The sequence below is a fragment of the Dendrobates tinctorius genome, unplaced genomic scaffold (genome assembly GCF_039654945.1).
Source record: "Dendrobates tinctorius isolate UK_male_01 unplaced genomic scaffold, ASM3965494v1 ptg000003l, whole genome shotgun sequence".
Classification (NCBI taxonomy): Eukaryota; Metazoa; Chordata; class Amphibia; order Anura; family Dendrobatidae; genus Dendrobates; species Dendrobates tinctorius.
In genome coordinates this window covers 101845621-101868247 of record NW_027361671.1, presented here as the reverse complement: position 1 = coordinate 101868247, position 22627 = coordinate 101845621, and the positions used below count along the sequence as shown (strand labels likewise).

The 22627-nt window shown below is 45.0% G+C and overlaps 1 protein-coding gene across 5 annotated transcripts in view; it reads right to left on the bottom strand.

The window, feature by feature from the left end:
- The window catches only part of ACAD10 (acyl-CoA dehydrogenase family member 10), a 122223-nt gene that overhangs the window by 78265 nt on the left and 21331 nt on the right, over window positions 1-22627 (bottom strand). For all 5 annotated transcript variants that reach the window (XR_012227960.1, XM_073565056.1, XM_073565163.1 and 2 more), the window contains exons 6-12: window positions 22351-22510; window positions 22086-22227; window positions 21755-21823; window positions 21076-21257; window positions 5633-5783; window positions 5373-5518; window positions 4511-4684 (exon numbers count right to left, since the gene is read on the bottom strand). Coding sequence is in view for 4 of the 5 variants with exons in the window: in XM_073565056.1 (XP_073421157.1) it covers window positions 4511-4684; window positions 5373-5518; window positions 5633-5783; window positions 21076-21257; window positions 21755-21823; window positions 22086-22227; window positions 22351-22510 (1024 nt within the window). In the remaining variant the exon portion in view is untranslated. The remainder of the gene's footprint in view (window positions 1-4510; window positions 4685-5372; window positions 5519-5632; window positions 5784-21075; window positions 21258-21754; window positions 21824-22085; window positions 22228-22350; window positions 22511-22627) is intronic.

The window sequence follows — 22627 nt, the reverse complement described above, 5'->3', positions numbered from 1 at the left end:
TTAGTAGGCGTCCGCCCACTCTGTCGTCCGTAGGTACGAAGCGCCTCGAGTCATTTTGCTGGAGGCTTTTGGGATCTGGCCCCCCTTGTTCTGGGCAAACTGCCTCGGCCTCTACCCAGCGGATTGGCTCTGTAAGAGGTTTGCCTTTCCTTAATCTGACCATCATTTGCGGAGGTGGATGCTCTGGCCGAAGTCCCCCTCCAGGGGTTACGAAAGGGCCGAAAACGCCTCTGTGTCTGCCTGAACGCTGGCCAAGTCCTCTGCTGCGGGAGGAAACTACTCCTCCCCCCTGTGGCTTCTGAGATAAGCTTATCAAGCTTCTCACCGAACAACCGATTGCCCTGAAAAGGCAATGAGGTCAAGGATTTTTTGGAGATAGAATCCGCTTTCCACAATCTCAGCCATAATGCTCGCCTAACGGCGATAGCATTTGCTGCTGCCAAAGCAGAACACTCGACCGCGTCCAGAGAGGCGCTGACGAGAAAATCACTTGCCCCTAAGAACTGATTTGTCACCTCCAAGACCTCCGCAGGCAGATCTCTGTCATGGAGGGCATTCTGCAGAGCGTCCGCCCATGAAACCATGGCCTTAGCCACCCAAGTAGCCGCAAAGGAGGGGGCTAGGGCCGACCCCGCTGCCTCATACACCGAGCGGGCAAGCCCCTCTATAAGGCGATCAGTTGGGTCCTTGATAGAAGAACCGCTGGATATCGACAATAGCGATCTTGACGCTAAACGTGATACCGGTGGATCCACTACTGGCGACTCCACCCATCCCTTATGGAGTTCAGGAGGAAACGGATACTTAGCTTGCAGCGCTTTTTGCATTGCAAAACGCTTATCCGGGTGTTCCCTATGTTTCTGGACTAGCTCCTCGAACTCCGGATGCGTGGCAAACCTTCTATGCGGTCGCCTGGTCTTTTTGAAGGAGACCTTGTGACCTGAGGCCGTGGAGACATCGTCCTCGATCTCTAATGTCTGGTTGACTGCCTCAATGAGGCTGTCCACCGAGTCTTGGTATCCCAGGCTTTCTGGATTCCAGGCCTCCTCCTCCTCCTCATCCTGCTCGCTTCCTGAGCTCGGCGACGGGGAACGAGATACCCTAATACCCGCCGCCGAAGCCCCAGAGGGTCCGGCCGACGGGGAACGAGCTCTCTTGCTATGAGCTTGTCTGGTGCTGGAGCGGCCTCTAACGGTCGGAGGGTCCTGAGACGTGGACGAGCTGTCTTCCGCTGGCAGACCACCATCCTTGTCCCTGCCTGGGCCTTGGAGAGACTCAATTGCCCTTGTAAGGGACATCATAGAGTGTGATAAAGACACCGCCCATTCTGGAGGGTCCTGACCTCTGGGCTCTGCAACAATGGGGGGCTCCTGGGCTCGCTCCAACTCGCAGGCTTCACAAAATTTACCCGGCTGCGCTTTAGGCAGCCTGACCCCACAGGAAACGCAAACAGCGTATAGGAAAGAGTGAGCTTTCCCTTTGCCAGACATATTGCAAGGTAGGGTAGAAGGAGGAGGATAACCCCTTCCTTGACTACTAGTGCGGCACTCGAAAACGGGGTTGCACTCACCCACCGGTAATGTCCCACCTTGCGTCTCTTCCACGGGGCGTGCGGCGTTACTCGCCGGGGCACTCGCACTCCGGGAGATAGGCGGCGGCTTCCGGCCCCACTTCGGCGAGGAAATGCAAGGAGGGGGGCGGGAGGTCCCCGGTAACTGTGCGCGCCCGCCGCTCTCCGCCCCCGGAAGTTAGTGGGCGGGGCTTCTGCTACTCCGGAAGTCGGCGGGCGGGCGCGCGGACTCCGGACCTCCCCATACAGCGGGGACCGCGGCCGCCCGCGCTCTGGCCGCACTCCACGTGCGGCGTTCAAGGGAGGGGGCGGGAGCTCCCCGGTAACTGTGTGCGCCCGCCGCTCTCCGCCCCCGGAAGTTAGAGGGCGGGGCTTCCGGCTACCCCCGGAAGTCAGCGGGCGGGGCCTCGCGCGGCACTCCCGGATCTCCCCATACAGCGGGGGCCGCGTCCGCCCGCGGGGCTCTGGCCGTATTCCGCGTGCGGCGTTACCCACTGGGGGCAGCGCCGGGTGAGAGGCGGACTACCCGGTCCCGGTCTTCCTATTAACAAAGGTGAGCCGGGCCGCCGAGGGGGCTCTCTTGAGGTGCTTCTCAACCCCATCCCTGGGCAGGGAGGGGGAGGCTACTGCACCGCTCTCCGCCCCCGCTTCAATCCCTTGGCTCACCTGCGCCTCCAACTCCACCCCTGGTCTCACTACCTAGGGGTGGTAGGGGCATAAAGCATTCCCACGTTGCAGGAGAGAACAACGTGGAGGATCACTCACACGTGCTCGCCCGTTGGGGTCGATGGGGAAACCGAATCCTCTTATCAGGATGCGTTGCCGCCTCTTTACAAAATAAAAAAGAAAAATGGTTGTCTGGGGAAAAGTCCCAGATGTGTCCCTCGGTGCGGGAGAGAAAAAACGTGGAGGGTTACTCACACGTGGTCGCCCGTTGATGATTTGGGGAGATCGGACCCTCTCTATAGGATCCGTCGCCCCTGTCTTATCTTCATAGAAAAGAAAAAAAAAAAAAAATCTAGTCTGGAGCTCCAGACTGCGTGTGCCTCCATCAGACACTAAGCAAAAAACTGAGTTACGCCCGGTCTGGGGGCGAGGGTGTATGCGGCGGAGGAGCTAACTCTTTTTTTGTATACTTAGTGTCAGCCTCCAGACGGCAGAAGCACACACCACAGTCTCTGTGTCCCCCAATGAGACGAAGGAGAAAACTGGACTTTTTCAAAGGCTACCAGCCGCAGCCTCTCCGGGAACAGCATGAAGTACCCCCAGCTCTCTCAAACGTCTCTTGACCCCAGTAAATTTCAGTCTCTGTTTTTGGACCGCAGCAGAATAATCCGGATAAATGGCAATCCTCTGTCCGTCGACAGTTAGATCCTCCATTTCCATGGCCCTCCTGAGAATAATGTCTCTGACTCTGTAGTTCAGTATTTTAGCAAGCATAGTACGGGGGTTAGCATCCGGGGCAAGGGGTTGTAGAGGGACCCTGTGAGCCCTTTCCACAGCAAAAACTTTTGTCAGCATCTCAGCTCCAATTTTCTCCCTTAGCCAACATTCAATAAACTCAGTGGGATTTCTCCCTTGTTTTTTCCGACAGACCCACAATACGGAGGTTATTCCTTCTGGACCTGTTTTCAAGGTCCTCATTTTTAGCAACCAGTTCCGACAGTGCCTGAGCAAACTTTTTCTCCGCTTTTTGCAGCTTTACTACATGGTCTTCTACAGTGCTCACCCTCTCCTCTACTGCACTCATGCACTTATCCACCTTCTGCAGAGCTTTATGTGAGCTATTTCACCTTTTACCTCCTGCAGGGTCTGCTTACATGAGGAGACTAAGTTAAAGACATCCCTCAGTGTCGGCTCCCTTCCCAGCATCTCTTCATTCTGTGCCTCTGTCATCACAGCCATATTGCTTCCCCCTGCCCCCTTCTGTACCTCAGTCTCATCTTTAGAAGTCACCTCCTCCGATCTATCTCCCCCGGTGTTTCTGCCTCCTTCACAGCTTCCAGCCATGCGAACTGCTGGAGCTTTGCAGCGGCCGCCATGCGCTTCTGACATGCGGCGTTAGCTTTTGCAGCTTCCTCCCTGGCCGCGGCGCCATCTTGGATTGCTCCTGCCTCTCCTCCACCCGCATCTCGCTGCCTCCATCTAGTCATCTCTCCCTCTGCAGACCACCCGACCAGCATTTCTCCGGTCCCGGGACCTTCAGGCAGCAGTCAGCACTTGATTTAGGGCAGGCAATAAAACAGGCACAGGATTAATCTCTCAATGGCAGCGGGAGCTCCCTCCTGAGCGTCCTCTCACATGGCCTGCTAGGACACGCCCCTCAGACACCATTTTTTCTCAGACAAGTTGCATCTGTGGTTTTCACAGACAGAACGCATTTACTATATTTTTTTTTTGGAGCTCTTCACAAGTGTATTTTTGCGGACCGAGCAGTCCACCCAAAAGCATGGCAACATGTCAAATTTTGATCCGAGTCTTAGATCAAACTCACAAATGCAAGTCTATTCATCCATAAAAATAAAATCTGTTGGCTGTACGTTTTTCACAGACTCTTTAATATGAAAAGATTGAGAAACCTCCAAAAATATTTATTTTTAAAAATCTGAAAAACACTGATGAAACGCCGACCAAACGTTGATGGAAAAAACTGACATTGACCAAAAGGAGTAAACTGATAAAACTCACTAATATCTGAATGAGTCCAAAGATCACCAGACATGTCGAGCGGCTAAGAATATTAATAATGATTCCCATTGGAATATACCAGTTACTAAAGTTATCATTCCACAACTATATAACATTGTATACACACTTGTAAGGCCATAGGAAATGTGTGTAATGATGAAATAACTACTGTGCTATTCATTCTATTAATAGTAAGAACAGAGAAGACAAATCACGATAGTCAATGGCAGTAATCCACTGTCTGTGTCGTACCTGTGAGAGACCGCTTATATACACCTTGCAGGATCGCTGCAATTCGGAAACAGGAAAAAGCCATGTAGAAATACCGATTCTCCACCTTAGGGATTCCCATGTTATCGCAGTACCACTCAAAGTATTCTTCTGCACTGGGAATGCCTAATGCTTTCAGATCACAATTTTTTAAACCTAGAATTAGAAAATGTTATATTTAATTAACACTGGAATTTTTTTGTTGTGATAACTTGTGATCCTTCCAGGATCAAGGCAGCCCAACGTCTGAACGTCCACAACAAAACTTCACCTATTCTAGCTCAGCACCCACATTAATATTTTACATGACATGAATGCACTATTACAGCTGTGTATGATACCCATGCATCAAGTGTCTATGGCAAGAAGGAAGCCACTTATGGTATAGGTAGTTAGTCTAACATTAGGGGCAATTTTTTTTCCTATTTTAGTAAATTAATTTCATTATATATTTTAATTAGTTTTGGTTACTTATTGCTCTGGATCTGAAGATAGATCCTTGTTATCCCTGGATTCCTCTGTATGTAGACCCAACAAGAAAGTGCTCAAAAGCATACTAGCATTAGATCACTCTTAGTAGTGATCTACATATTGCGCAATACCGGGAGGACACAAATCATGTCCTCCCAGCATCCTACTTTACAACTGGAGACTCATGATGTCATTACTACATCATAGTTATCCATGGCAATGAAAGGAGTAGAATTAGCAATTAGGGAGAAATAAAACATATTATACAGAAGAAAGAAAACTGCATACCTACATTTTACTTTGCAACAGAAAAGCTAAAAACAAACAAAAGAAAACAAAACTGTATGATGATATATGTGGCATCCAAACTTACCTTTCTGAATAGGGAGGTCTGGCGGAAAATAATAAACCATACAGTTGTAAGCAAGATCTGACAAGGGATCCCCCAGAGTAGACAGCTCCCAGTCCAGAACACCAAGAACTTCCACCTTCTCCGAATGGAAGATTAAGTTATCCAATCTAGAGTTGTCAGAAATAAATAATAACAAATCTATCATTAATGTCTTCTCTTGAGTTGTTACAAAGACAGAATTAGCCATTAAAGTTATTATTCCCATTCATTTTAAGCATTACCTAAAATCTCCATGTACAACAGTGGTGATCTGGTTGGGTGGTACATGATGTGGGAGCCATTCAATAAGTCTTTCCATAGATGGGATTGCATGGGTCTCACTAGATCTATACTGCTTGGTCCACGTCTGGACTTGCCGTTGAACATATGCACCTTTTCAAAAGCAAACAAAAGATTTCAGCTAGTGAATCAATAAAAAACGTCTCATCAGAAATCCTTCCTACACAAGAGGAGTAAATACTGCTCGTCCATCCGACACTCCACAATTAAGCTGGAGTCACACATAGCGACTCACCAGCGATCCCGACAACGATCTCAACGTGTCAGGATCGCTGGTGAGTCGCTACATGATCGCTGGTGAGCTGCCAAACAGACAGCTTCACCAGTGATAAACACAGCGACGCCGAGTGCGCGGCGTCGCTGTGTACGTTAGTAACCAGCGCGCTGATGCAGGGAGCTGGTAGCTAAGGTACACATCCGGTATTTAAGGGACGTGCGTCACTTAGATACCCGATGTGTAAGTTAGTTACCAGCTCCCTGCATCAGCGCGCTGGTAACCAACGTACACATTGGGTTTCTAAGGGACGAACGTCCCTTGGATACCCGATGTGTACGTTAGTTACCAGCTGATCGTTGGTCTCCCGCCTGTCACACGCAGCGATGCGTGCTGGCCAGCGGGAGACCAGCGATGGAAGAAATGTCCAGAGGTTTCCAAGAGCGATCAGCGATACCGGCAGGGGGGCCGGTCGCTGATCGCTGTCACACACAGCAATCTCGCTGGTGAGATCGCTGTGGTGTCACAAAACTTGTGACTCAGCAGCGAGATCCCTATGTGTGACGGGGCCTTTACTCCCATCAGCTGGAATCACACATCAGAGGGGTCCATCAGGCACAGCTGTAGTCTGACAAGTAATGGGTCTACTACTACATGTCATTTTATGGCTCTGCTCCTACCATGGAGAAGAACAATCGAATTTGATAATGAGCCTTTGTTGCACAGATGTAAAACATTAAAAATGAATGATATCATTGACATAACAAATGTCTCTAATCCTCTTTTTTTTAGCATTTCAATAATTCAGTTTTTCATTTCAGAAATATTTTAATTTACATTACATAAATATGTCAAAAATTAACCCTTGCAGTTTCACAGACTTCTCAAAACATTCCCAGAATCATTTAAAATAAGATTTCAGTTTCTTTCGCTTCTCTGCTTGCAACGACATTGAACGCACTGTAAAGCAAATTAGGTGAGAAAAATATATGAAAAAAAACTCAAAGCAAGATTTTTATTTTTTACTGAAATCTAATGTCAAATTTCTAGGTGAAATTATATTGCACCCTGTGCATGTAAAATAAGACTGTAGCATTCCTTAGGCGTAGGGACCTACATTAGTAAGCTCTGGGGACCCCTTTTTGGCCCCCGGCAGACTGGATAAAGCATTTAGCCAAGGAGACTGCAATGCCAGGCTGACAGTGACATGACAAACAAAGCTCATTCCCTTTGATAGCTCAATGATCTGCATTATCTGCACTGCAGATTTCGTTAAATTGCCAGTTTTAGAGGATTTCCTGATGCCAGCCATTAGCATTGGAGGGAGGTTGTCAATCACAGATGTTCTCCATAAAATCATCGCAAGGGGCACAGCCCCCCCCTTTGGCATCCATGTATGTGATAATGCAGGAAGTGTTTAACCCCTTTATCCCCAAGGGTGGTTTGCATGTTCATGACCGGGCCAATTTGTACAATTCTGACCACTGTCCCTTTATGAGGTCATAACTCTGAAACGCTTCCATGGATCCCGGTGATTCTGACATTGTTTTCTTGTGACATATTGTACTTCATGTTAGTGGTAAAATTTAATTCATATAGCTTGCGTTTATTTGTGAAAAAAACGGAAATTTGGGGAAAATTTCACAATTTTCCAACTTTGAATTTTTATGCCCTTGAATCACAATTATAAGTAACATTTCCCACATGTCTACTTTACATCAGCACAATTTTGGAACCAAAATTTTTTTTTGTTAGGAAGTTATAAGGGTTAAAAATTGACCAGCGATTTCTCATTTTTGCAACACCATTTTATTTTTACGGACTACATCACATTTCAAGTCACTTTGAGGAGTCTATATGATAGAAAATACCCAAAAGTGACACCATTCTAAAAAGTGCACCCCTCAAGGTGCTCAAAACCACATTCAAGAAGTTTATTAACCCTTCAGGTGCTTCACAGGAATTTTTTGAATGTTTAAAACCCCTTAGTGACCGGGCCAATATTTTAAATTCTCACCAAAGTCACTTTATGTGGTAATAACTGGGATTTGTTGAAGCATTCCAAAGTTATTTTGAGACTGTTTTTTCGTGGCACATTATAATTTATGATAGTGGTAAATTTAGATTGATATATTTTGTGATTATTTATAAAAATAACAGAAACTTGACAAAAATGTAAAAAAAATTGCAATTTTCAAACTGTGAATGATTACCTCTTTAATCCAGATAGTCATACCACAGAAAAACCAGGGCTGTGGAGTCGGAGTCGTGGAGTCGGAGTTAGTTTTGGTTGGAGTCGGAAGAAATGTACCGACTCCAGCTTTAAAAAAAATGTATTAATATTTCATAATTGAACTTTCATATGAATTTTATAAATGTTACTCAAATATATATGTTCTATCAAACTATGAACAACAGTGATAAGCAGTTCTGCTGGAGATAGAGACATTTCTTACTTCTTGTGTGTCACTGTTCTCCACTGCCCTTATCTAATCTTATACTTGGTTAACCTCATGCTGCCCCAACCCCCCTACTTACAATGTATGAAACTGAAAGTGAAAATGTGTTGCAAATTCTTAGTAGTAAAGCTCCTCCTCTAGACTAGATCATACTAGGTGTGCGTCTTCCAACCATCTCACAGCTGCCTGCTACTCAGAAGAGGAGGACTGTAAGAAGTATTATCCTTTCAACAAACTTTGCATCAGTTAACTGTGAGTACATGAGGAATAATAACAGTATTACTGACCACTATATCAGTTGTACGACCTGGCAATAATTTTGTACAATTGTTTTTAGGAAAAACAATTGTCATTTGGATTGTGAATGCAGAATTAAAAACCTGAGAATGTCAAAGAAGCATCACATTAAATCAGCTGTATTTGAACATTTCACCATCACTCAAGATAGAAAACATTATGTCTGTCAGTGTATGACAAATGATCCAGACGAAAACAAATGCTGTGAAGCCAAGATGAGTGCATATTCAGGCAAAGATAAAAATGCTCCTACCAGAGCTTCTAATCTAAAGAGACATTTACAGCGCTTTCATCCAGAAGTACTGAAAGCAGTGGATGAGAAAGACTGCATCCAAACCAATGAACCAGTGCCCAGCTCTTCCAGCCAAACAAAGGAGCAGAGAACTTTGCAGCCATCAGTTGCAAGATATTTTGTCAGTGACAAAGTTACTGTGACAATGACAGTAGATACATTTAAAAAACAGATCATAGAGCTTGTTGTAAAGGATAGTGTGCCTATTTCATTATTTTCATGACCAGCTTTTATGTGTCTGAATGGGGAAATGGCCCGCAAGCTTGGTGTTTCTCTGGAGAGAGAGAGTATTAGAAAATTAGTAATCGAAGAAGCTTTTAAACAAAAGGAAGAACTTAAAAAAATTCTCAAGAGACGCTTTCTGTTTCTTAAAATGGATGCCTGCACACGTCACAGAGTGAACTATTTTGCCATCAATGTCCGATTTGTTTGTGACAAAAATGAAATAGTTACCAAGACATTGGCAGTAAAAGACACCAAAGCTCATCACACCAGTGAGTTTCTCCAGGTCTTGGTGGAAAAGGTTCTGCAAGACTATGAACTTAAAAAAGAGCAAGTTCGTTCTGTCGTAACTGACAATGCTTCAAATATGATAAGTACTATTAAGCTAATGAATGAGAGTAATGATGGTGACCAGCAGCTAAAAGAACATTCTGGGTCCACAGACACAGAAATGTTTGAAATAGAGGAACACAGTATTGTAACTGAGGAGCAAACTGAAGTTGCTTCAGATGAACAGCAACATGATAGTTTAGATGATTTTGTTGAAACTGTGTCAATATGTTCTTTCATTCATCACATGCGATGTGTTGTGCATACGCTACAGCTGGCTATAAGAGACAGTCTGCAAGAAGGACATGCTGCTGCACTGATTGGCAAGGTGAGAAAATTGGCTACTGTTGCCAGAACCCCTAAAGTTGACTCAATTTTGAAGAGACGTGCTGGAAAAGGGGCAATTATTGATCAAGCCACACGATGGGGCAGTACTTACTTAATGATTCAGCGCTTGGTTGAACTGAAAACCTTTCTTGTAGACATGGCTAACCCTCAACTGACGCTAAATGAAAGTCAGTGGAATCAGGTGACTGAGCTGGAAAAATTGCTAGAGCACCCATTTACAGTGACTAAAAAATTACACGCAGAGGACTTAACTCCAGGTATTTTCTTAAAGGAGTGGAAGAACGTGATGTTTCGCCTGTCCCAAAGAGGAGGGTTAATTGCAAGTGGCATTGCTACATCAATGAAACGGAGAGAGGAGCTACTATTACAAAATAACATTCTTTTGGCAGCTGTTTATGTAGACCCAATGCATCGGATTCTTCTAGATGATCAACAGCTAAGTAAAGGAAAAGAAGCTCTGTTTGAAATAGCAGTAAGGATGAAAGGGTTGCAGAACAGTCAGGAGGAACAAGAAGAATTTGGTCGTCCTGCCACATCTTCACCCTCATCATCAACTGATGAAGAATATAATTTCGAAAAATATTTGGATCACAAGGACCGTGCAAAGCGTTCCCGCATAGAAGAGGAGTCATCCCCATCAAGGAACACAGCCAGTACATTTCAGCAGAATTTTTCATGTGCACTAAAAGAAATTGAGAAATTTGACCGTTCATCAAAAATAACAGTGCAACAAGCGATTCCTCTGTATCCTGACATTGTCAGAGATGTTGCCCGAGTGGTTACTGCTTTGCCACCAACACAAGTTAGTGTAGAGAGGTTGTTCTCTGCTCTCAAAATAATTAGATCAGATTTGAGGGCATCCATGAAGGAGGATCTGACAGAGGCAATACTTTTTCTGAGGACAAATTTATAGATTTCTTCTTATTAACTGCATAAAAGTGTTTATTGCATATTTACTTACAGTTTATAAAAGTTTATAAAAGTTATTTGCTATATTCTAATTGTATTCTAATAAATGTAGTTTTTGCTCTAAGTGGTCTGATTACTTATATGATGGTGAGAAACTGAATAAGCACGATGTTTAATATTTTACAACAGTAAATTTGTTGTTATGAATTGGCCATTTATGAAGGAGTCAGAGTCGGAGCCGGAGTCGGAGCCGGAGTCGGAGCCTGATAAAATCCAGGAGTCGGAGTCGCAACTGTGGCTTACCGACTCCACAGCCCTGAGAAAAACATTAATAAATAACATTTCCCTCATGCCTGCTTTACATCAGCACCATTTTTAAAACGCTAATTTATTTTGTTAGCCTTTTAGGAGGTTTAAAAATGTAGCAATAATTTTTTCAAGGAAATTTACAAAATTTATTTTTTTGAGGGACCTATCCAAGTTTGAAGTGACTTTAGGGGTGCCATATATTGGAAGACCCCAAACATAATACCATTTTAAAAACTGCACCCCCTGACATATTGAAAACTGCTGTCAGGTAGTTTATTAACCCTTCAGGTGATTTTCAGGAATTAATGCAAAGTGGCATAGCCGGAATGAAAAAAAGTGTTTGTTTACCACCTAAATGTCGCTAACTTCTGAACTGACCGCCATAGCCAGGAGACTCTAAGGCCGCTATTTGGCCATGAACTGCTATGGAAAACATCAGGACCACACAATCATGATCTCGGTGTGTCAATTAGATTAAAGTGCAAGCCCCCACAATCTATTAACCATTTATTTGATGTAGTCACTTTTGACAGCAGCAACTAAGGGGTTAAACAGATGTGGATGGTGCCAACATCGATCATTTCTGATACAGCAAGTTGTCAGCTATATTGGACAGCCAACAGCTGCTGGATTGTCACCTGTATGGGGATGATATTCCCTTATAGCTCAGGTCAGTAAAAATACGTATTGGCTGTCATGAAGGGGTTATAAAAATGAACATTTAACTTTTTTTCACAAAAAAATTACTTCAGGTCCTTTTTTCTTTATTTTACCAAGGATAACAGGAGAAATTGGACTAATATATGGACGGACAGTATATATTTGTTGGATTTTATACACATTTCACGCGATTACATATGCGTTCAGCCTATTTTTGCTTTTTTCCAGATAAGAGCCTTCTTTGTATGCGCCTTATAGGAGTTTCATTAAATATCTCAGTTGCGCTTTATCATGGTAATGGGTTGACTAATGTCACATTTAGCTCCTTTGCTTCATATTATATTTCACATCACTCAATATATTACATCTTGAATGTATGCACTTATTTCAGGTGCCTTATTTGTGCGGGCGCCTTCTATTTGATAGCGACATTATACCGTATTTGCTGCTTAAATATTTGATCAAGTTAGCAATGTACAAAATCATGCCTGACATACTCTGGCTATACACGCGGTGTTGGTTTATTTGCTTTCATTGAGCAGGCATTGATCATGCTCGGTGATACCATTCACCATACTATGTCTGGCATACTTTGGCGCATGCGTTCTGTTTGTCTCCCCTGTTTCGTTTGCGCAGGAGTTTATCTTGCCCGGTGATATCATTGATTTTCAACAAGCTTTATTGTTCTGTGAGTAACACTGACAAGATGGCCGCGGCCATGCAGCGTCTATCTGCCTCATGGGTTAGGATCAGTCTTTGATTTTGTTAATTATGAATCATGTGTGACTGCAATATATATATTATATATATATATATATATATATATATATATATATATATATATATATATATATAGTGCAGTATATATATAAGAATTGGGATCCAGCAAAAAGATGGAATAGGACCGTGAAGAAGGCACATAGTGCTGAAACATGTAGTCCCTTGCTGGAATGTTACCAATTGTTTGGAGTTCCTCATATATTTTTTATATGGTTTAATGGATAAATAAAGAAGAAGATTTTATAATTCTGGTGAACTTTCATCTTTTTGCTGGATCCCAATTCTCTTATATTTCTATTTGTTGGGGCATACTCCCTGCCTGGATCCGTGCAGAATATAAGGTGAACACCGACTATTGCATTAAGAGGAGCTCCTTTATGGTGAGCTGGCTATATGTTTTTTACTATATATATATATATATATATATATATATATATATATATATATATATATATATATATATATATATATATATATATATATATATATATATATATATATAGCACATACATTCCTACAGCGCTTTATCCTTCCCTGAAGAAGCCACACAGCGTGTGGCGATACGCGTGGGGCCTTGCTCCCCCCACTCCCTTACCCCACCAGCTGCTTCCAGCATTTTCTGGCATTATATATCTTTATGCTGAATATCGTCTGGTCCCTGTGCATCTACAGGGTCTATAAGTTTTCCTTTTTTGGGTCAGGTATTGAACAATTGTGTGGGCTTTTTCCTTTCCCTGTTAACTCTTTTTTGGCTCATATGGTGCTGTGAATAGCGGCTTTTTACACCTCACATACACAGACCTTTTGGTCTATGTAGGACTACACTATTTTACATACATTGTTTGTGATATTCAATATGTTGAGGTGGCTTGTTTGATATTTACCCAATGTCACTATTGCTATGTGGGGTTTTTCTGCTGTGGGAGTATCATCATATCATTATTTCATGATTTGAGATGATTGCAATTTTTTGCATCTTTTAATCTGTTTTTAATTTTTTTTGCTGTTTTGTGTGTCAGGTATTGATGTATAAATAAAATTTACCTTTTGTACATTTTGTGGAGTTCCCATATGTAGATATATTGCTTTTCTTTTTTGTTCTTTGTATAAAGGAGAAATTGGACTGCAAACGTTATTGTGCAATTTGTCCTGAGTACGCCGATACCTGATATGTGGGGGGAACCACTGTTTGGGCGCATGGCAGAGCTCAGAAGGGAAGGAGCGCCGTTCGACTTTTTCACTGCAAAATTGGCTGGAATTCAGATCGGACGCCATGTCACATTTGGAGAGCCTCTGATGTGCCTAAACAGTGGAAACCCCCCACAAGTGACCCCATTTTGGAAACTAGACCCCCCCAAGGAACTTATCTAGATGTGTGGTGAGAACTTTGAACCCACAAGGGCTTCACAGAAGTTTATAACGTAGAGCCGTATAATTAAAAAATCATTTTTTCCACAAAAATGATCTTCTCACCCTCAATTTTTATTTTCCCAAGAGTAACAGGACCCTAAGGCTATGTGCACACGTTGCAGATTGATCTGCGAATTTTTCCGCGCGGATTTGGTGATGCCAGCCATTAGCATTGGAGGGAGGTTGTCAATCACAGGTGTACTCCATAAAATCATCGCACAGCCCCCCCTTTGGCATCCATGTATGTGATAATGCAGGAAGTGTGTGATAATCAGCTGACACCTGGCCGCGATTAGCGGCGCTCCCCCCGTGAGCGCCTCTGATCGCTATGACATACTATCCCGTCCTTGGGAATTAAGTCCCAGGGCACATGGACGAGATAGTACGTCATATGTCAGAAAGGGGTTAAAGGCTACTTGTCAGTGTGTTTTACAAATGGAAGTATTGATATCTCTATAGGGATGCTTTTCCCCAAATACAATTGATAACTCGGATTTGATGTACCAATTATGATAAATCTAATGTAAAAGCCTTATGTAGGATGTGTCAATGCACTTTGAAGAGAAGTTGCAAGTTCATTGAATGGCCCCAATGCTTTTCTAGTCTGATTTGCATGTGGCCTCTAAATTTCTCATAAATGGCACATCAAATCTGAATGAAAACAGGTGTCATTTTTATTGGTGACAAATGCCTACACAGCCTTATTTCTTCCATGCATAAAACGTGTCAACAGGTTTACTTTAACTTATTCCAGAAGCTACCATAATAACAACTTTAATAGCTACCAAGTTCACGCAAACAGCTTGTGATTCCCTGGATGGGTAAAGCATTTACCGCAACTTATTTTAGCTATCTATCTATCCATCTACATATAGAGCATTCAGTCTTCTCCTACTCTGCCCCATACAGAATTAGGTTTGCAGCCAACATTGGGAATAGAGCTATTAAGCTAATAGCCAACAGTATTTTAAATTGATCTCTATAAGCATGCTCCAAATTTTCATAGGTAGCTGCTTAATAAAAGAAACGGAATAGGGCAAATTCTCCATAAGTCTTTAGATGCAATGATCTGGGCTAACAGTTATAAATAAGCAGGGTCTCAATGTATTCTAAAGACTTTGTCTAATAATTCAATCCCGTCATATTCAGATCAATTTTTGGGGGGCTTATGTAACACCACAAGTTTTCAGAAGCAGCAATTCTCACAAATCCTTGCTTTGCGAATGTGTGCAGGCTGGACCAGGTTGCTGCCTTGCAAACCTGTTCCGCCGATGCCTGGTGCCGAAGAGCCCAAGAGGCGCCCACTGCCCGAGTAGTGTGCGCTCTGATCCTTGCTGGATCCGGTGCACCTCTGATGCGGCAAGACTCCTGAATAGTCAAACGAATCCACCTGGCTATGGTCGATCTTGAAGCAGCGAGTCCCTTCCTGCGCCCCTCGCTGAGCACGAACAGCGTGTCTGTCTGACGATAGGGTGCCATCCATGACACGTACCTCCTGAGAGCTCTCACCAGGTCCAACGTATGAAGAGCCTTTTCCACACGGTGTACCAGTGCTGGACAAAAAGAGGGCAAGACAATATCCTCATTAATGTGAAACGAGGAAACGACTTTCGGCAGAAAGGGAGGAGCTGACCTGAGAACCACCATCTTTGTGGAAGATCAGAAACAGGGCTCGGCAGGAAAGAGCTGCCAGCTCAAAGACCCGCCTGATTGAAGTTATAGCCACAAGAAACACTACCTTCCAGGAAAGGTATGACAAAGAGACATCCTGTAGAAGTTCAAATGGAGCTTCCTGCGATATCGCGGAGCGGCTTCTCTTGGCCCAGTGAAGAACGTGCCATACCTCGCACATGGCTGCCCTGCTGCGGGTGCCCCCTGATGATTTATGTAAGCCACAGCCGTGGCGTTGTCTGATTGAATCCGGATGGGGCAGCCTGCTAGAAGGTGATGAAACTGTTGCAGAGCTAGCCGGATCGCCTGTATTTCTAACAAGTTGATCGGGAGGCATGCCTCCTGCAGCGTCCACCGTCCCTGGGTCGTGTGATGGCGAAAAACCGCTCCCCAGCCGAGGAGGCTGGCGTCGGTTGTGACCACCAGCCAATGGTCTGGGGGAAAAAAAAGGTTTGCCCTGGAGAAGGGAGGAACTGGTTGTCCACCAAACGAGTGCCTGGCTGACCTGCGTGGACAACTGGCACCGGCGATTGAGAGAGAATGGGTTTTTGTCCCAGGCTGACAAGAGGGCATGCTGCAGGGGGGCGAAGATGGAGCTGGGCAAACGGAACCGCTTCCATTGCTGCCACCAATCTTCCTACGACCCTCATGCAGAAACGGATGGTATGAGGGAGTGGCTGGCGAAGTATCCGGACTCTCTGCCGGAGAGCTATGGCCTTGTCGTGAGGGAGAATTACCAACCCTCGGGAAGTGTCGAAGATCATTCCTAAGAAGTAAATCCTCTGAGCTGGAACAGGGGATGATTTCTTCAGACTTACCAACCACCCTAAGCGGGAAAGAGCATCTAGCGTGATGCTGACACTCTCCTTGCATGCCCGAAATGAAGGGCCCTTGATCAAGAGGTCGTCTAAATAAGGAAAGACGACTATGCCCCGGGAGTGTAGGATGGCCATGACGACCGCCATGACCTTTGTGAACACTCTGGGAGCGGTGGCCAGCCTGAAGGGCAGTGCTGCGAACTGAAAATGTAGGCCGTTGATGGCGAAGCGCAGAAACCTTTGGTGGGGGGAAAAATGGGGATGTGTAAGTAGGCGTCTTGGATGTCGATAGAGGCCAAATATTCTCCCCGCCCCATGGCAGATGTGACTGAACGGAGTGACTCCATCCGGAAATGTGTGATCCTGATAAATTTGTTCAGGAGCTTTTAGGTTCAGAATGGGCCTGACGGCTCCGTCTTTTTTGGGGACCGTGAAAAGGTTGGAGTAGAACCTCTGAAATTTTTCGTTCTCCGGTACGGGAACAATGACTCCGTTGTGCTGGAGCATCTCGATGTCCTTGAGTAAAGCCCTTGCCTGGGCAACTACCTTAGGAGGACAGGAAAGAAAAAACGATCTTGGGGGGTACTTGACAAATTCTACCTTGTACCCCGAGGACTCCAGCTCTCTTACCCATGTGTCGTGTGTGACAGAGCCAGGCGTGGTGAAACCGAAGTAGGCGACCGCCTACCTTGCTGGTATCGCCCTGAAATTGCCTCGAGTCATTTGGCTGAAGATCTCTGGGATCTAGGTCGCCTTGATCTGGGCTGGTTGGTACGCATTCTCCCCAACGGGTTAGTTCTATATGAGACCTGCCGATCCCTGTCCTGGCTGGGACGACCTGAAGCGGCGGGATTGGTCGCTGCAGCCCACCCGGGGTTGCGAAACCGTGCCTGAAGTTGGTGATGAAACGGCTGTTTGATCCTTTGCTGAGGGAGAAAACTGCTCTTTCCCCCAGTGGAGTCAGAGATGAGCTGAACCAACTTCTCTCTGAATAGGCGACCGCTCTGATAAGGCAAGGAAGTCAGGGATTTTTTGGAGGTTGAGTCTGCCCGACCTTGTCCTCAACCATAGAGCCCTCCTAATGGAGATCGCATTTGCGGCCGCGAGTGCCACGCAGTTGGCCGCATCCAAAGATGCATTGATTAAGTAGTCTCCGGCCAACGTGATTTGATTTGCGATCTCTGATACCTCTGCTGGTAGGTCCATACCCTGCAAGGCTCTGTTCAATGATTCTGACTAAGCAATTATGGCTTTTGCTACCCAAGTTGCCGCGAACGAGGGGGATAGTGCTGAACCTGATGCCCCAAACACTGAGCGAGCTAGGCTCTCTATAAGATGGTCAGTGGGATCCTTGATAGAGGAACAACTAGGTATGGATAACAGGGTTTTAGAGAAGAAAGCGCAACACGGGTGGATCTACCGTTGGGGATCCTGCCCATTTTTTACGGAGATCAGGGGAGAACGGGTACCTCGCTTCGAGCGCCTTCTGGCCTGAGAAACGCTTGTCTGACCATTCCCTGTGTTGTTGCACTATGTCCTCAAATTCAGGGTGAGAGCTAAATACTCTATGAGGCCGCTTTACCCGCTTAAATGACACCTTGTGACCTGAGGACAAGGTGGAATCATCTTCCATCCCAAGAGTCTGGTTGACGGCCTCAATGAAACTGTCAATTTTTTCCTGGAATCCTGGAGTACCCAAATCAAGCGGCTCGTCCGAGTCGTTATCTGAGCTTTGCTCGTTATCTACTACTGGTGACGGCGAGCGAGAGGCAGAGGTTATGGATGCCGAAACCCCAGATGGACCGGGAGACACTGTGTGGGTTAGTTTCCCCTGCGTCTGCCTGGAGTGAGAGCGGCCCCTGCAGGCCGGAGGCTCCTGTGAGGTGGAGGACCCCTCTAAGACTGGCGAGCCGCTATCCCTGCCCCTATCTGGGGCTCAAAGGGACTCGATTGCTCTTGTAAGCGATGCCATGGACTGCGACAGAGACAGGGCCCATTCCGGGGGGCTAGATACACTGGCCTCGGTCGCAGGGGAGGGTTCCTGGGCACGTTCAGAATCGCAAGCTTCACAAATTTGCTTACTTTGCGCATGTGAGAAGGCGGACCGACAGGAGGTGCACGCAATGTACAGAAACGTATGTCTTATCCTTTCTGGACATGGTGGGGGGGGGAGGGGGGTGTGCAAAAAAACGCTTAGCCTCTGGCAAACACAGAGGGTGGCCTTCTTCCCTCAGAGGTAGCACTTACCCCAGTCCTGTGTGCCCAGTCCTGGATCCCCTTAGGCGTCCAGCCTGCCGAACAGTTGCTCCCTTTTCAAAAAAGCGCACCTCGGCGTTTGGGCGGGCCCTCGGAAGAAGAGGTGACTGCCGGTGACGTCATGGGGCCGGAGCTTCTAGCTCCGGCAGAAGCAGAGGACTAAATTTTCGGCGCCCGCCCGAAGCCCAGGAGGCGGGCCGCCAGAAGCAAACGCATCACGGAGGCGGGACTTCCGCCTGCGGTCTAGCTCCGGGAGAAGCCGGGGACTAAATTTTCGTCCAGGGCCAGAAACAGGGGCCTGGACAGGAAATGCGCTGCCGACTGCCACATCTGTGGGGGCGCCCCCCGTACCACGCGGAAGCCCAAGGATGTGGCCGGAAAAAACGAGGCCACCAGCAATGCCAACCCCTGCATTGGTGATGCAGTGGGGGCCGCACGGACTATTCCTAGGCCTCTGTACAGCCTAGGGTTTCAATACCTTAGGGTGGTCAGGGCTCATTCCAGCATCATGTCCCACATTGCGGGAGAGTATACATGGAGGCGACACTTGCACGTGCTCACCCATTGTTGGTTTGGGTGTATACTGCGGAGGAGATAACCTTTTTTTCATTCACTTAGTGTCAGCCTCCTGGTGGCAGTAGCATACACCCACGGTCCTGTGTCCCCAATGAGGCGAAGGAGAAAAGTACATGCGTTGTAAGTGAATTTACGCAGGCGGTTTTAACCTGGTTTAACCTAATAAGTAAATAAATTTAAACAACGACGTGGGGTCCCCCCTATTTTTGACAACCAGCAAAGGTAAAGCAGACAGATGTGGACTTATATTATCAGGCTGGGAAGGGCCCTGGTTATTGGGTCTTTCCCAGTTTAAAAATAAAAGGCCCGCAGCCGCCCCAGACTTGGTGCATCTCATGTGATGCGCCAATTCTAGCGCTTTGCATGGCTCTTCCCGATTTCCTTGGAGTGGTGGCAATCGGGGTAATGGTAGTTGGGGTTGATGACAGCTGTGATTTGTCAAAAATCACAGCTGGCATCCACTTCTAGGGTTAGTAATGGAGAAGTGTCTATCAAACACCACCATTACTAACCCAATAATAAAAAATAAAAATACACAGAAAAAAAAACAAAACACTTTATTTGAATGAAGACTCCCCCCACACTATCCCTCGTTAACCAATTTATTGAAAAAAAAAAAATCCCATGCAGGTCAACGTAGTCCAGGAAAAGATACCTGAAAAGCATAAAAAACCAGAAACACAAGAGAAAATCCCTCGTTCACCAATTTACTACCTAAAATGTTTCTGAATGTCTTGAATTGTCTGAATGTAACCACTATTCACAGGCGCCGTGTACTGACAGCAATGTTCATTATTATCACTGGCTCCCGCTGCAGTCATCGAGACCCGGTGGCTCTGACGGGCGTTGTTGTCACTACTCAGCGCTTATGAATTGCTGTAACTTTGCTGTGATTCACAGACGCCGGAGACAGAATCGGGGAAGGTGGACTACAGCAGAGCTTCGTGGGAACAATTTGGGTAAAAAAATTAGTGAACGAGGGACTGTCTCGTGTTTATTTCTGTCTTTTTATGTTTTTCAGGTATCTTTTCCTGGACTACGTTGGATTCAATGGATTATGGCAAGCAGCATGGGATTTTTCTTATTTCTTTTAAATAAATTGGTGAACAAGAGATCATTTGGGGGAGTCTTTATTCAAATAAAGTGTGTTTTTCTGTGTGTGTTTTTATTTTTTATTACCAAGTTCATAATGGGGGTGTCTGATAGACACTTCTCCATTACTAATTCTAGGGCTTGATAGCAGCTATGATTTCTGACAAATCACAGCGGTCTTAACCCCAACTACCATTACCCTGATTGCCGCTGTTCCAGGTCAATTGGGAAAAGTCAGGCAATAAGCCAGAACTGGCACATCTAATATGATGCACCACTTCTGTACCAGCTGTGGGCTGGTATTTTCAGGTGGGGAAGGGCCCAATAACCAGCAACCTTACCAGTCTGATAATATCAGCTCATAGCTGTCTGCTTTACCTTGGCTGGTTAACAAAACAAAGGGGGGCCCCATATCTTTTTCTTTAATTTATTAGGTTAATAGATATATGGTAAACTTCACATAGAAGGCACTAATTATATAGCTCACACATATATTTCTATCTACCCCATATCTATTTATATCTTTACACATCTAATCTAACATACCAAAGAGACAAAAACGCAAGAATCAAAAATGTATCAAGACCGCATGTAGCAAAAATGAATACAAGAATGCAAGGAAAAACGCAAGAGAGCTGAGGTGCGGGATTCATGAGGAAATTCAGCTTTGTGAAAGCCTGAACAAAAACTCATCACGGGAATGTACCCTTAATGAGTACAAACAGTCCAATGATTTAAATACCTTGTTTGCCATAATCCTCCAGCTGAGCTCCCTGGATATTTACACTGTGAATCTTGCACAATACTTTGTTCATTTCAGTGTATATATCATGGCGCTGTTTAGCATCCATCCCTGGGAGAGCAGGATCTTTAAAGATACGCCCAGTGAGGCACTCCATCAGGTAGAAGGGAGTTCCAATAATTCTGTAAAAAATAAAGCATTTAAGTCTGATGCAAACATGTTACAATTAAATAATTCTTAAAAGAGGTTATCCAGTGCTAATTATTTATTTATTTTTTACTACGGGCCTAGAAACTACTTGCCTGTTGTGCCCAGAGCCAAACCACCCTGACACAGGGCGATCACAGACGGCTCCAGCCTGCAATTCAACAGCTTCCACCAATATCATCATGACAGAACAGTGGCTTCTTTTCCTCTCTGCTCTGCCTAACTGTGGGAAGCTGGCTGTCAATCAGCATGACATCGCCAATCACATCCAGGCAATAGATCAGACTGAAAAAAGAAGAGCTGCTTTGTTGTTGACTTGGATTAGCTGAATTGCCAGCAAGAGTGGTCAGTGACAGCTCTGGTAGAACAGGCAGCTAAATGCCTCTGTCTGTTTTATATTTTTTTTTAATATGGGAATAAAATCTAATAGGCTTGGACAACTCCTTTAACATTTATTGTGAGATTTACTCACGCAGAGTCTTCGCAGAGGTTGAACACCTTTGGTACAGGAACACCTGCTTCTCCGAGAGCTTTCAAGATTCTATTACCAAACAATCATCATCATGATTACAGAAATCGACAATTACCAAGTCTACATAGAACACGGAGATTGGAGACATGTATGTCGACAACATTTATTTAGTTGCAGTTCCAACACCAAATAGTCACGACTAGTGATAATTGTGAAGCAGAAAGTGGCCAGAAGGAAGATGATTTCCCTTCATTGGCGATTTTCAGAGTTATTCCAACATGTAACAATGGAGGCAGAACATTGTATACATCAAGTAAAAGAATATACCTACCTATATTCCCTCTCCACAGCATGAGCGGCTGGCAGTAATTTTCCTGGTGGTTTTTTACGGAGCACTAGTTCTCTTCCATTAAAGCGAACATAATAAGTTGGGTTGGATTGTCCATGACAGAACTGTCGTACAAAGAGAGCTCCTGCAATATATCACAAATACTTTCCATGAAAACAATGGTTTACACCAGAGCATGTACCTTCATACGTCGTATGAATGCAATGAGGGTCGCTCGTTTCTGGATTTTGCTGGTAAAAATACAAACCTGATAATTTCTCTCCAAAGATATTTTCAAGATACTTTGCCAAGGACTCTCTTGGAATGTCCATAGTTGGTCTCACAGAACGAGTGTTTGGAACAAAGTCTTTTAATGGGAACCCCAGCATATTTTCTAAATCGTTAAGTGCATCTTTCGCATTATTCACCTGTGTCAAGAGAAAACAGAGGGCACCACCATAAATACAATTAGTACTGTTCTCAGTACTTACTATTGTATATCCATGGGGGGGGGGGGGGGGGGAAACAGGATTTTTGGGTTGCTT